Source organism: Eptatretus burgeri, chromosome 7 (assembly GCF_056783735.1).
Source record: "Eptatretus burgeri isolate ZD-2024b chromosome 7, Ebu_testis_v1, whole genome shotgun sequence".
Classification (NCBI taxonomy): Eukaryota; Metazoa; Chordata; class Myxini; order Myxiniformes; family Myxinidae; genus Eptatretus; species Eptatretus burgeri.
This window is the reverse complement of record NC_140967.1, coordinates 28,106,128-28,121,127: the sequence shown is the minus strand read 5'-3', so window position 1 is coordinate 28,121,127 and position 15,000 is coordinate 28,106,128. Positions and strand designations below refer to the sequence as shown.

At 43.1% G+C, this 15,000-nt stretch overlaps 1 protein-coding gene across 1 annotated transcript in view; it reads right to left on the bottom strand.

The window, feature by feature from the left end:
• The window catches only part of LOC147022886 (dynein axonemal heavy chain 9-like), a 318,333-nt gene that overhangs the window by 110,663 nt on the left and 192,670 nt on the right, over window positions 1–15,000 (bottom strand). The window contains exons 52-56 of the mRNA XM_085890311.1: window positions 13,843–14,004; window positions 12,941–13,174; window positions 10,360–10,620; window positions 9,021–9,251; window positions 7,282–7,476 (exon numbers count right to left, since the gene is read on the bottom strand). Of these exons, the coding sequence (XP_085746437.1) occupies window positions 7,282–7,476; window positions 9,021–9,251; window positions 10,360–10,620; window positions 12,941–13,174; window positions 13,843–14,004 (1,083 nt within the window). The remainder of the gene's footprint in view (window positions 1–7,281; window positions 7,477–9,020; window positions 9,252–10,359; window positions 10,621–12,940; window positions 13,175–13,842; window positions 14,005–15,000) is intronic.

The following is a 15,000-nucleotide window of genomic DNA, read 5'->3' as shown; positions in this document are numbered from 1 at the left end:
TTATTTACATCAACAAAAACCTATAGAGGTCGTCTATTATACACATTTCCTTGAGAACAATAGTTCATCAGTATCAGTGCATGCTGCCTCACATCAATAGAGGTCGTCTAATATACACTTTCGTTGAAGCGGAGATATTTTTCCCGAGCAATTCCTCATCATCAAGCAGGTTTCCTCATCAAATCCTCACCAATTCCTCATCCATTTCGCATCCATTCCTCATCCATTTCACATCCATTCCTCATCAATAGAACCAGTACCTCTATCAGGAGATCGTGCTAAAATAGAGTGACTATTTAATTTTGTATAGCGGCAAAAGGTTGGTTGTGCTCATTCCCGCGGACCCCAGTGAAAATCGCTGGAACTCCCGCACTTTTTGAGCCAGACCCGTGCGTTTCGTCGCAGGGCTCCCGGGACTAATTGGCCTCCCCAGTTGGCAGCGTATCCCTTGCGAGGACTCCCGCGACCCGAGTTGTAGGGGATAGTCCCCCGATGAGTTGCCCTGAGCACAATCACCACACATAAAATCAATCCACACATTAATACATAATAGTAATATTTTGATAATTTTAATAAAGTAATGATGCCTCCTAAAAAGCGAGGAAGCAGCATTGGGAGAAAAACGCCACACGCTAAGACTGTGAGAGCGTCACGAGATGTCGAGACCGAAGAGAAAACGACAACAAGGCGTCAAAGAGACCGGTCGTGTTCGGCAGATGCTCGGCTTGCAGAGACTCCTGAAGCTGCGGACGCTCGGCGCCGAAGCGTTCGCCAAACAACCACAGCAGCGAGAGCAGCAGAGCTGTCTGAAGCCACGGACGCTCGACGCAGAAGCAATTGCGAAGCAACCGCAGCAGCGAGAGCAGCAGAGCTGCCTGAAGCTACGGACACTCGACGCCAAAGCGTTCGCCAAACAACTGCAGCAGCGAGAGCAGCAGAGCTGTCTGAAGCCACGGACGCTCGACGCAGAAGCAATTGCCAAGCAACCGCAGCAGCGAGAGCAGCAGAGCTGCCTGAAGCTACGGACAATCGACGCCGAAGCAAATCGTTGCATTCAGCTGCCAATAGAGAACTCCTTTCAAATCATCGAAATTGGAAAGAGAAGCCTTTAACTATAGACCGCATAATCAGTATCAATTGATCCCTAAACTTCAAATAGGTGGGATGGATGAGATCTGCCGTCATTGTGGGGCAAGAAAATTCAAGAAAGAACCTCCTGCTATGTGTTGCAGTGGAGGGAAAGTGAAAATCACTGATATATACAAACCACCAGAACCGTTGAAGTCTCTGTTGGATGGTACATCTGCCCACTCGCAACATTTCCTAGGCAATATCAGGAGGTATAACTCATGCTTCCAAATGACATCATTTGGAGCTGAAGAAGTTAGGTTACCGGGCTACTTCCCTACATTCAAGGTTTGTGGGCAAATATATCATCGAGCCGGAGCCATTTTGCCACAACCCGGAGAAGAACCGAAGTTTCTTCAGATCTATTTCATGGGCGATCACAATCAGGAACCTCAACGTAGGTGTGGCGTTGTTGAAGATGTCCGTCTCGAGTTGGTTTTGGACTTGCAAAAGATGTTGCATGAAACTAACAACATCGTAAGAAGTTTCAAAACAGCCTTAGAACAGGCTCCCAGTGAAGACATGAGGGTTGTAATTCATGCTGATAGAACTCCTGCTGGAGAGCATGAGAAAAGATACAACGCCCCACAAGTAAATGAAGTGGCCATCGTCATCATTGGGCAAGAATTCAATCGGCGTGACTTCGTCATATACTGCAGAAATGACTAACTGCAGAGAATCAGTGAGACACACCGCTCCTATGATGCCCTAAAGTACTCGTTGATTAACTGGGAAGGACAAGATGGCTATTGCTTCCAAATACGGCAGTTCAATCTCACAACCGGACTAATGAATGTTGGAAAAAAGTATCTGATAATGATTACTATGCATACAGAATCATGCACAGGCAAAATAATTTCAATATTATTTTGCGTTGTCGCCAACTGTTTCACCAGTATATAGTTGATATCTATGCAAGGATTGAGTCTGAACGACTACTATTCATCAGAACTCATCAGCAGCAGTTACGCGTGGCTGATTATTTACATCTCCGTGATTCTCTAACCAATGACAGCCATGCAAATGTTGGTCAATTAGTTACATTACCATCATCATTCACTGGTGGACCACGGTATATGGCAGAACGCACTCAAGATGCAATGATCTATGTTCGAACTTTTGGAAGACTGGACCTTTTCATAACTTTAACCTGTAATCCTCAGTGGCCAGAAATTGTCAAAGAACAATTACCAGGACAAGTCGCACATGACCGACATGATCTAATAGCGAGAGTCTTTCAGAGGAAAGTCATTCTGTTGATAGATCTTAACACGAAATTTAACGTGTTTGGGTCTGTTGCTGCCTACATGTATATCATAGAATGGCAAAAACGTGGTCTTACACACATACATAGCCTTTTTTGGCTCAGAGAAAAACTTAGACCCACCCAGATTGACTCAGTCATTCGCGCTGAATTGCCCAACCCAGAAGAGGATCCGTTTTTGTACGCTATTGTGAAACGTCACATGATCCATGGTCCATGTGGGGTAATAAATAACAAGGCACCCTGCATGAGAAATGGAAAATGTGGAAAGAGGTTCCCGAGAGAATTCTTCCACGAAACGCAGTCGGATAAGGATGGATATCCGTTGTATCGTAGGCGGGCACCTGATGATGGTGTATTTGAAACAACGGTTAAAGTTCACGGTATTCCTGAACCCGTCGTTGTTGATAATAAATGGATAGTTCCATATATCCCATTACTCTCCACTATTTTCAATGCCCATATCAACGTTGAGTACTGCAATAGTGTAAAAGCTATCAAATACATCTGCAAATACATTCACAAGGGCAGTGATCAAGCCGTAGTAACCATTGAGAGAAACGACATCAACGAGGTTCAAAAATATGAAAATGGTCGATATATATATATATATATATATATATATATATATATATATATATATATATATATATATATATATATGCAGCAATGAAGCCATATGGAGGATATTGAACTTCCCCATTACTGGCAGGTTTCCTCCAGTTATTCACCTGACAATTCACCTTGAGAATGGACAGAGAGTTTATTTAACAGATCAAAATGTCCAACAACGAGCGGAAGAACCTCCAATTTCTAACTTACTGGCATTTTTCAAACTATGCGAAATTGATGACTTTGCTCAAACTCCACTGTATGCTCAGGTGCCAACGTATTTCACTTGGAACTCGAGTCAGAAATGTTGGAACAGGAGGAAGCAAGGTTCAGAATTTCCAGGATATCCCGGTATTTACAAATCTGACGCATTGGGTCGAGTGTACACAGTACATCCCAATAATTTTGAGTGTTTCTGCGTCCGCGTCCTCTTGCATGTGAAACGAGGTCCAGTGAGTTTCATAGACCTGATAACAGTGGACGGGCAAATTTGCAGCACATTCCGTGAGGCTTGCAATCTCCTCGGACTCCTAGAAGACGATGCCCATTGGAATGCCACGCTTGAAGAGGCAACTGTTTCTCATTCCCCATCGACCATGAGGTATCTATTTGCTATTATGATAACTGCGTGTGAGATGTCAGATCCCAAGAGCCTATGGGACATTCACAAAGAGGCCCTCTGTCTGAGGATCTCCTTGAACACGTGTCTGAGGAGTCCAAAGAGAACATCCCCAAGAGGACATCCAGTACACACCAGATATGTTCAATGAGGCTCTGATATACATTGAAGATTTGGTATTATACATGAGCGGGAAAGATTTAACTAAGTGGGGACTTTCCTCTTCTAATAGGTCTGAAAGCGCAACCATCAGTGGAGAATGGTTCCGTGAAACAAACTACAACACAGATACTCTCGCAAAGTTTGTTTCTGACAATGAGCCGCTTCTGGTACAGGATCAGAGTAATGCATATCAACTGATTTCTGAAGTGGTTCAAGAGGGAAGTGGTGTGATATTTTTCTTGGATGCCCCGGGTGGTACTGGCAAAACATTTGTCCTCAACCTTTTGCTTGATAAGATGAGGAGCCAGAAAAAGATCGCATTAGCCGTTGCTTCATCCGGTATAGCCTCAACACTACTTTCAGGTGGCCGCACAGCGCATTCTGCTTTCAAATTGCCTCTCGACTTAGCTACAATGGAATAGCTGGTTTGTGGCATTGGCAAACAAACTGAAGCAGCAAAAGTGCTGAAGAATTGCGACCTCATAGTTTGGGATGAAGGTACGATGTCGCCTAAGGATGCATTCGAAGCATTAGATAGAACTATGCGAGATTTAAGAGGAGTAGACCTGCCTATGGGTGGAGTTACGCTGGTTATTTCTGGCGATTTCAGACAAACTTTACCTGTAGTACCCCGTGGCACTCCAGCTGATGAAATGAAAGCCAGTATAAAATCTTCATACCTCTGGACATTCGTACAAACTATCCATCTAACAACAAATATGAGGGTCAAATTATATGGTGATTTAAATGCTGGCAATTTCGCACAATTACTTCTCAAACTTGGAAATGGTGAAATCTCGAACACAAATGATGTAATATCTATTCCCGATGACTGTGGTACAATAGTTTCATCTATGGAAGAATTAGAGGCTCATGTGTATCCCAATTTAGCGACTTATTACAAAAACATACAGTGGCTCTGTGAAAGAACAATCCTGGCTCCACTTAATGAAACAGTCCATGTAATAAACCATCAGTTATTGCAAGTAGTTCCAGGCGAACAACATAGTCACAAGTCTTTTGACACCACACTGGATACTGAGCAAGCCATACATTATCCCACAGAATTTCTAAACTCATTGGAATTACCAGGATTGCCTCCGTACAATCTGTTGTTAAAAATTGGATGCCCTATTATGTTATTACGTAATCTTGATGCACCAAAACTTTGCAACGGAACTAAACTGATTGTGAAAAGACTACTACCACATGTAATTGAGGCCACTATCATGACAGGATGTGCGAAAGGAGAAGATGTATTCATTCCGCGAATTCCACTCATTCCATCAAATTCAACGATTGAATTCAAGAGACTACAATTTCCTGTCTGCCCGTGCTTTGCGATGTCTATCAATAAGGCACAAGGACAGTCATTGAAAGTAGCAGGGCTGGAATTATCCACTCCTTGCTTTTCCCATGGTCAGCTATATGTGGGATGCTCCAGAGTATGATCATCGGAGGCTTTATACATATTAGCCCCAGAGGGGAAGACATCAAATATTGTTTATCCTCGAGCACTCCACTAAAATTATTGAGCTACTTCAGTTATTTCATAAACGGGAATAGGATGTGCTATGAAGGAAATACATGTTGCTGGCGAAAAATAAAAATGATGGTGGGAAATAAAAAAATGGTGGTGGTGGTTTGTATATATACATATTACAGATATAAACAGAATGGTGATGGCGTATGGCGTATGTGTATAATATTTTATAATTAAATGGTTATGGGCTATGACGCTATGTAGATATTTTATAGAATGGTTATGGGTGTAGGTACATTGTAACTTCGTATACATAATATAACGTAATTTTTTTATCAGGATAATAGACGTAAATAAATCAAATACGCTGGGCCAGGCTGGGTTATGCCCGACGTACAAATTAAGGCGCAAATGATGACATGAAACCAGCCTCACATTGTTGAGGCATTATGGTTTTTTATCTGATGCAGCAATAAATCTTAACATTTTTGAACTAGAGTTTTCTGCATATAAAACATGGCGGGGAAAATATAATATTATAGTAGTGATGAAAAAAAAATTATAGTGGCAGCTTCTACAATTTTACAATTAACTGACATGTACTCCTTCAGACCCACCGTCATCCACGGGATTCCCGTGCGTAGCTCGGGTATCCCTGCTCGTATTATATAAACAGCAATGATGGTTGATGAAGGTGATGTTACATGACTTCCAAGCAGATGGAAGAGTGAATAAAGCAGAATGTTTGTGAAGTTCTGTTCTTACGTATGGCAGCCAGACTGCTGGGTGGCTATAAATTTATTGGAAGCATGGCTGTGCCGCTGATGCTGTGCCCCTCTACCAGTATACTGGTACTCATTTTGCCAACCTCGGAAGGATATCAGGCTGAGTCAACCCCACCTGATGTTAATTCAGTAGCCAATGGGGCTCGAACTCAGGACCCTAGGATCCTAAGCCAGCCACCCTAGCCGCTAAGCCAACACCAGGTTTGTTCGTGAAGTACATGTTTTTATTTTATTTATTCATATGCAGTCTCTGGTTGCCTGGCTGCATCATCTTCTGGGGGCACAGCTGTGCCACTGATGCAATGCCCCCTGTTACCAGTAAGCTGGTACTCATTTTGTCAACCTCGGAAGGATGACAGGTTGAGTCAGCCCACCTGGTGTTCATTCAACAACACGATAGGGGCTCAAATTCGAGACCCTAAAATCTTAAGCCAACCACTTTAACCGTTAAGCCAACACCGGGCTGTACAACATGTCGTCTATTGATTAAATCCGTTAGCATAGCGACGGGTAAAAATGCCTCATTCATAATACTTCAGAACAAAAAAGGAGTGCTGTTCAATCAATCGTGATGTAGTCGTTGCAGCAGGCAAATAAACTGTGGATAAATTTGATGTTTGTGAATGTCGTTAAGCTTTTTTGATAACACAGTGGCAGCATAAGTATCAAGATGCATTAATGGTATGCAGCCTGTCCTTTGAAATTTTAGGGAAATGAGCATTAACAGCAACACTTGCTCATGACCTGCTCATGAATAAGCTTTTGTCGTTCATACGAGTCAAGTTTCACATCAAAATTGCACACCTTATTGTTGGGGTGATGGCCTTGAATACTAGTAAAGATTTGTCTGATTATTAAGCACGATCATACCATATGTTGGCTGGAGGAAGTATGCTTGGAGAAGACATAGATACAAGTTAGAGTTTGATAGTAAAAGTGTGGCAAACATCACCACCTTGAACATGATTAAATGGATCAAGATCCTCGAAGGTACCCAGCCATTGTGCTAATAAACCTTTTCCAAGATGATTCCTCTATTTGTTACATGAGACCTCCAGAATGCCAGAGAATGTCTCCTAAGCACTACCACATCTTTGTTTTCCACCTTGATTATTTTAGTTTTGTAGAAGAAGCAAATGGTGATTAGATTTCAAACTATAACTGTCTCAACAATTATGAGATAAGTCAGAACGTGAATCTCCCGAACAGCACAACCAAAGGTACCCACCAGTACTCGTGCTTTCACCTTGTCCAACTTGTTTAATGCATAGGCCAGCTCAGCATTGGCTTTGTTCAAGGTCTGCCTTTTAGGCTCGACCTCACAATGCACCTGATGGAAGCGAACTATATTGACCACCCAGGAGCAGAGACCAGCTGCAGCAAGAGACTTGGACTGTATTAACTTTGGATCAAAATCTGGGTCCTGTTGGGGTGCAGATAACGGAAGCATTAAAATTTGTGCTTTTTTGAAAATTCAGTTTTAAAAACAGTTAATTACATTCGTTTTTAACATGCCTTGCATGATATGTGATTGTTGTTACGGGACATGTAGAACGCACTATTATTAGTCCCTTTTGTAATTATTAGTCCCGATAATTATTCGTGTAAACTATTGTTAGTCCCAGTATACGAGGTCCGTCTAAAAAGTAACGGGACTGAGCCTGCTGAGTGCTCCACTTCCACAACTTGAATGAACGGGTTGCGTCACAGTCTTTCGCAACATTCCAGCAATATATATGATTGGTGATGGTTGACTGCGCTCATTGTATGATTTTTTTTACAGGTCGTGCTTTACACGTTGTCTAGTCCGAGTCGTCGCGCTATGAGTCATGAGCAGAGAGCCAATCTGAAGTTTCTTGCCAAGCTTGGCAAAACACCTTCCGAATCCTTCGCAATGCTGCAGCAAGTCTACGGAGAAGAAATGATGTCATGTACACGTGCATTTGAATGGCACAAAAGATTCAAAGAGGGACGGGAGGAGGTTGAACATGATTCACGGTCTGGAAGGCCTTCACGAGCAGAACGGCGGACAACATCGAGCGTGTGAAGCAGATGGTGCGCGCAGATCGTCGACTCACGGTGCGGATGATTGCTGAGGAACTTTCCATCAACGAGGATACTATCTGGAGCATCATCACTAAAAATCTTGAAATGCGCAAGGTGTGCGCAAAGATGGTCCCCAAGCTGTTGTCCGAGGACCAGAAACAGCAAAGAGTCACTGTCTGTCAAGACATTAACGAGCGCCTCGAGGACGATCCAGACTTGCTCGGGAGAGTCATTACTGGCGATGAATCATGCATATTCGAATACGATCCCGAGACCAAATGGCGGAGTCGTCAGTGGAAAAGTCTGGCATCACCAAGACCAAAGAAAGCAAGGATGTTGAAGTCGAAGGTCAAGGTGATGCTCATCGCGTTTTTTGACATCAAGGGCATCGTCCACTTCAAGTTTCTACCACAGGGTGAAACAGCGAATCAATACGTGTTCAAGGAGATCCTCCGGCGTCTCATGAGATCAGTCCGGGGCAAGAGGTAGGATCTGTGAGAGAACAACGCCTGGGTGTTCCACCATGACAACGCCCCTGCTCACACTGCCCTGAGCATCTGACAGTTTCTGGCGGAGAGGAACGTGCCAACTCTGGAGCAACCCTCATATTCGCCAGAGTTTGCCCCTTGTGATTTTTTCCTATTCCCCAAGCTCATGGGGATGATCAAGGGGACCCGATTTCCTGATGTAGAGGCCAACAAAAGGGCCATGATGACGGAGCTCCGGAGGATTCCAGAAGCCTTCCGGGGTGCATCGAAGTGTGGAAGAAGAGGATGGCCAAGTGTGTGAGACAGGAAGGAAACTATTTTGAAGGGGACAAGCTGTGATTTCAATATATATTTTGGAATAAAATTTCTGTGACGTCAGTCCTGTTACTTTTTAGACGGACCTCGTATCTCGCAATATTGGTCAGAGATGTACCTGCAGATAGGGCTGCAATGCCTTGAGACAGCTCTCATGAATATTCTCCTTATCAAAATGCACAAGTGAGTCCAGGAACGAATCTGTTTTTGCCATCATCACTTTGGCTGCCTTCCAGCTTCGATCCCTGGGCACATGTCCATTGTGTGCCATCAAAACCATGACGGCAGATGCGACGTTGGCCACTGCTCTCGGAGGTTTTCCGAAGGTCTTGAGTTCTGTAAGGTTTCCCTGCAGGATGACAATCAAAGGGTCTCAGCCAATTCAATGTGCCATTCATGAACTAAGGTGGGAAGCTAATTATTTATGACCTGAATCCTGCTCCATCTCCCATAGTAACAAAGTGCCAAAATGTAACCAAGACGCAGATAAAATGTATTTGGCCGATCATGCCTACGACAAATACAGCACACACCCAAGCACTCCCACCTAATGCAGGAAGTATGAACTACATCATGACTTCCACAGAGGTCCAGTATACTGGCTCATAACAACCTACTTTTTGAAACATACCCTGGGTTTCTTTAATGTCCACAACAAAAATGCTAACACAGGACAGCTTGACTCACCATCCTCATCTAAACAACAGTGTGTTCTCAAATCAAACCAAACTTGGTGGTGTAGAGCGTTGCCTCTGAATCTGAGAGGTCAGCAGTTTGAATACGTTACGTTTTCACCCCGATATGTTTGTCTGTGAGCAGGACATCTCATATGAACGGATTCAGATGAAATTAGGTGGGCAGGTTGGGTGTGTGACATGGCCAAATTGATTCGATTTTGGTGAAGATCCAGATCTGGATACGACAATTTTTAATTTTTTGAGTGATTCGTCACCATTGAGAGATGGGGCCAAAATTATATTGAGCACAATATCTCAAAAAGTTATAGACGGATTCAGACAAAACTTGGTGGACAGGTTGGGTGTGTGACAAGGACAAATTGATTCAATTTTGATGAACATCCGAATTCGGATATGAGAATTTTTTTTTTCACGATTCTTCACCATTGAGAGAAGGGGCTAAAAATTATATGCAATACTATATAGCATGATATTTCAAAAAGTTGTGAATGGATTATGACAAAACTTGGTGGATGAGTTTGGTCGGTGACAAGAACAAGCCTATTCGATTTTGGTTCAGGTCCGAATCCAGATACAGATCCGGCCTATCAGTGGGATACAAAACGTAAACTGTTCAGCCAGGAGGAGGTGTGTGCTCCATCGAGTGCCATTGTAGTTTGCAATGTAATCCATAACTGCCGCACATTTTGAAGTATCCCAAAAATATGCAAAAAAATACAAAATACATCGAACGGGAAAAGAAAAAGAAAAACTGGAGACCTTATTGAGAGTGTTGAGAGCCTCCTGAGCAGCTACTAATGCTGGTTCAGCTTTTTCCAGATCTTGCTCACATTCCCGTTGCTTGTGGGTGACATCAGCTGCAAAACTTGCCACTCGATTTTCTTCTTCATCTGCTGCTGCCTTTTCTCGCATCATCTTCTCTGTCTCCATGGCGACGATGCTAATAAGTTTATCTGCAGCTGCCGTCTTTTGTTGTAGCTCCTCATCCTGGGAAGCTAGCTGCAGCTTGAGTTCCTCTACCTGAAGAATGGTGAAAAGGGATGGCACATAATTATCATTAGGGGGATGATGTGCTAAGGTTCGATAATTTGGACAACATAAATAACACTGAACAACAAATTTCAAAAATTTTTTTTTACTGGAGATGTGTAAAGTGATTAAGACTAATTTGGGTACGCTGATTTCAAAAATCATAACCGTTTTGCTGTATCACGTCAGGATTTTCAGGAACAGAAATATTCCCATTGCCTAGAAGTCAGGATTTCAATGAAATTTACATATGTCTTTAACATGTCTATTTCGTACAATTGTTGTTAACTTGTGTTATATTTCTTTCTTTCAGATAAAGATGAGTAGGCGTTCCTGTACCAATCATCCTGACAACTTCTGTTATGTCTGTGGTCGGTATACCAAAAAAGATCAACAGCGAAGTATATCTACAGCAGTGAAAATGAAGGCCGCCTACTTTCACTACTTCGGGTGTAAGGTGGGGGACCAAGAACAGAGCTGGGCACCACACATCTGCTGCACAAGCTGTCACACAACCTTGACTCAGTGGTTGGTGGGCAAGCGCACGAGCATGCCATTTGCGGTGCCCATGATATGGCGTGAGCCACAGAATCATCATGATGATTGTTATTTCTGCTGCACAAGCATCGCTGGCTTCAACAAGAAGAATAAAGGTCACATCAAGTACGCTGACTGCGTCTCTGCTCGTAAACCTGTGCCTCATGATGACGAGAACCCCGTTCCAACACCTCCAGCTGATCAGAACATAGCTGTAAGCAGTGGTGAAGAGGATGGTGATGATGAACCTTTTGAACCCGACACTCAAGAATCACACCTTCTGAACCAGGGAGACTTAAATGATCTTGTAAGAGATCTCTCGCTGTCAAAGGCGAAGGCAGAGCTGCTTGGATCAAGGCTGCAGCAGTGGAATCTACTTGAACCTAACACCAAGATATCCTTGTTCAGAGCACGTCACAGAGACATGGCTGAGTTCTTTGAGATGGAAGACACGATGACATTCTGCAGTGACATCAACGGTCTGTTGAAAGAACTTGGGTGTGATCACGATCCTGCAGACTGGCGCCTCTTCATCGACTCGGGGAAGAACAGCTTGAAGGCTGTTTTGCTCCACAATGGCAACGAGAAACCATCAGTCCCACTGGCTCACGCGTTCGGCATGACAGAGACCTATGAGACTATGCGGTAGCTGCTTGATTCCATCAAGTACAATGACTTCAACTGGCACATCTGCGGAGACTTGAAAGTGGTGGCGCTGTTGTTAGGGCTGCAGTCAGGCTACACGAAATACATGTGCTTCCTTTGTCTCTGGGATAGCAGAGATGACAAGAATCACTGGACGAAGAAAGATTGGGAAGAGCGAAAAGAGCATGTACCTGGTCGACACAACGTGAAGCATGTCGCCCTTGTCGACCCAGCCAAGGTTTTCCTTCCACCACTCCACATAAAGCTCGGCTTGATGAAAAGTTTTGTACGGGCAATGGATCTGAATGGGCGTGGGTTTTCCTCAAGGAAAAGTTTGGCAACACCTTGTCGGAGGCCAAGATCAAGGCTGGTGTCTTTGTTGGACCGCAAATCCGACAGATTATGAAGGACGAAACTTTTCCGACAACTCTAAACCCCAAAGAGCTGGCAGCGTGGAGGAGCTTCAAAGCTGTGACGGACAACTTCTTGGGGAACGAGCGCGCGGACAACTATGAAGAAATAGTGCAGCAGCTGCTGGAGTCCTTCAGGAAACTTGGCTCCAGGATGTCCCTGAAAATCCATTTCCTACACCAGCACCTGAACTTCTTCCCTGACAACTTGGGAGCAGTCTCGGACGAGCACGGCGAGCGATTCCACCAAGAGATTTCACTCATGGAGACGCGTTACCAAGGGCGGCACAACCCGAACATGATGGGCGATTTCTGCTGGTTCCTGCATCGTGAAACTGACACAGAGCAGCACAAACGCAAAGCCAAATGCCTAAAGCATTTTTAATTACATTCTAGTGGAGTTTTTCTGTAATTTCTATAATTTTGAAGCATTCATGATGAAATAAATGAATAAATGAATTTTTGTAAATTTCATTGAAATCCTGACTTCTAGGCAATGGGAATATTTCTGTTACTGAAAATCCTGACGTGATACAGCAAAACGGTTATGATTTTTGAAATCAGCGTACCCAAATTAGTCTAAATCACTTTACACATCTCCAGTAAAAAAATTTTGTTGTTCAGTGTAATTGGAGCAAAGTTAGTTAGTCATCAGACATGTACGAGCTCCATCCCAGCATGGAGGTAACGTGAAGAATTGAGCATCATTACTGTCTAACCTGCACAGTTGTACTCTGGAGTTTCTGAAGCCCGTTTTCAAGTCTTTTAATTTTGTTTGTGAGCTCCGAGGTTCTCTTGGTCAGAAGGAATTGATAAAGTTTGATCTGCTCCAGGAAGGACTTTGGTGTGGTGTAGTAATGGCGACGATCACTGGCCAAGTACTTCTGGGATGCTTTGTTAACACTTGTGTGCACAAGTGCCATGAACTTACTCGCTGAACTCCTTGCCTCCTCCTGTCAGAAAAACAAAGACAAGAGTTACTTTTAAAATGAATTTGCTCGAAATATATCAAGAATACTGTCTCCAACATATCAGAATAGATAATAAATCTAACTATAGTACCACATACAGACGAATCAACCACAATGAACTGGCAAAAAAGATGAAAGGCATGGAATGGAAAATCCCATTTTCTGTGTGACCCAAGCATGCAACACAGGGGCAGATCAGAATCCCCAACAGTATGCAGCAGAAGAGTGTGGAACTGTCCAGGGTGCTGCAGCACCAACAAAGACTGGACCGTAGCCTGAAGAGAGAGAGCTTCCCAATGTGGAATGCATGCTTTTATTTCCTCTCACACCCCCTTCCAACCCCCCACCAAACCTCCATTCCCACCCCCCTGCATCAATGTGGGTAGTTCTCAACCAATGTCCCAAAAGAGTCCTGGTCAAATGGCCTACTATTTTCAAAAGGCACTGTGGAATATTTAACTCCACAATGTTCTGCAAACACTGCATTAAACAGCAGCTTTAGTGGATATGTCTGTTGGGAATAATATGTCCAGAATATGATATGTCCAGGACCAGGTATCTCAGAGATTAGTATATTAATAATCCAATGTATAAGTTTTCAAAAGAGGACAATACAGTCCTGAGATGCAATGATGAGTGTAAAAACTCACCCCAATACCATCTGTTTCTTGCAAGAAACGGAGGCTAACATATTCAAGTGCTTCAGGTGGCCAATCGTGGAACCAATCAATGGTCGTATAGCTGGTTATCGCTGGATACCTTTGGCTCTGAGCACGCAGTTTGCCACCCGCAGGAGAGAGGCACAGGACCACCTGGAAGCAGGCCAGACTAATTGTGTTAATACCTTTAAAAGATAGAAGAATCTGATAATCACAAACAATGTTACTTGCACATACAAAGGACATTTAAAAAAAGTTCTGTGAATGAGGTATATATTCACAATATTCCGAGAAACACAAATGTTTATTTATTTTTTGATTTATAATGTAACTACCTTTCGATTTTCTTGAACTTCTCCACCTGAGCATATCAATCAGGAGAAATTATTAGAATCATCATAGTTACAATCACAATGCCATGGTGGGGTGTTTGAGAGGGCAGGGGGAGTTATTTGGGACCATGCTCTCATGTTGGATCAGAACATGAGTTTCATGATCAAAACACATTCTTAACGAGAAGTTTAAATCTCGAAAGCAACTTGAATGTAATTCTACTGTTGAAAGACTGTTTTCTTCCCCCAACGCTTATAATTTATACAAAGTACGAAGTTGAGGCTTATGGAAGAGCAAGAACACAGAACAGAACAGCAACAACGCATGAAAAGTGGGAAACACACTACTAATAGCAGGACAGGGAGCAATAGGTCCAGAGATTCAGCTTCGTCACAAAGTTTCCAGTGATTTTGAGGGCATGGGTCCCATGTCATCAAGCCATGAAAAGGATTTTACTGTGCAATGCAAAGGACATTGAATTTCATGACTTTTGTTAGAAATGATCGTGGGTAAAATTTGCACTAGAGAACGATAAGTAAAAATATAACTATTATAACAACTGGATAAATGATTACTGATGTTTATGGTGACACACTTGGATGAGTCCTTATCAGTGATGTAATTGAAAATTCAGAGGTATGATTAAAAAAAAAGCAGCCCCACGCAGCCTAAAAAAAATCCCACACAGCCTTGATAAAAAAGGACATGGACAGGGTCTGCTCGCAGCAAATCTGATTGGTCAAGATGTAAAATACTGTAATAATTTGTCCAAGTCGTGCAGAACGGAACGGTTTATAAAGTGCCAAGAAGACGATT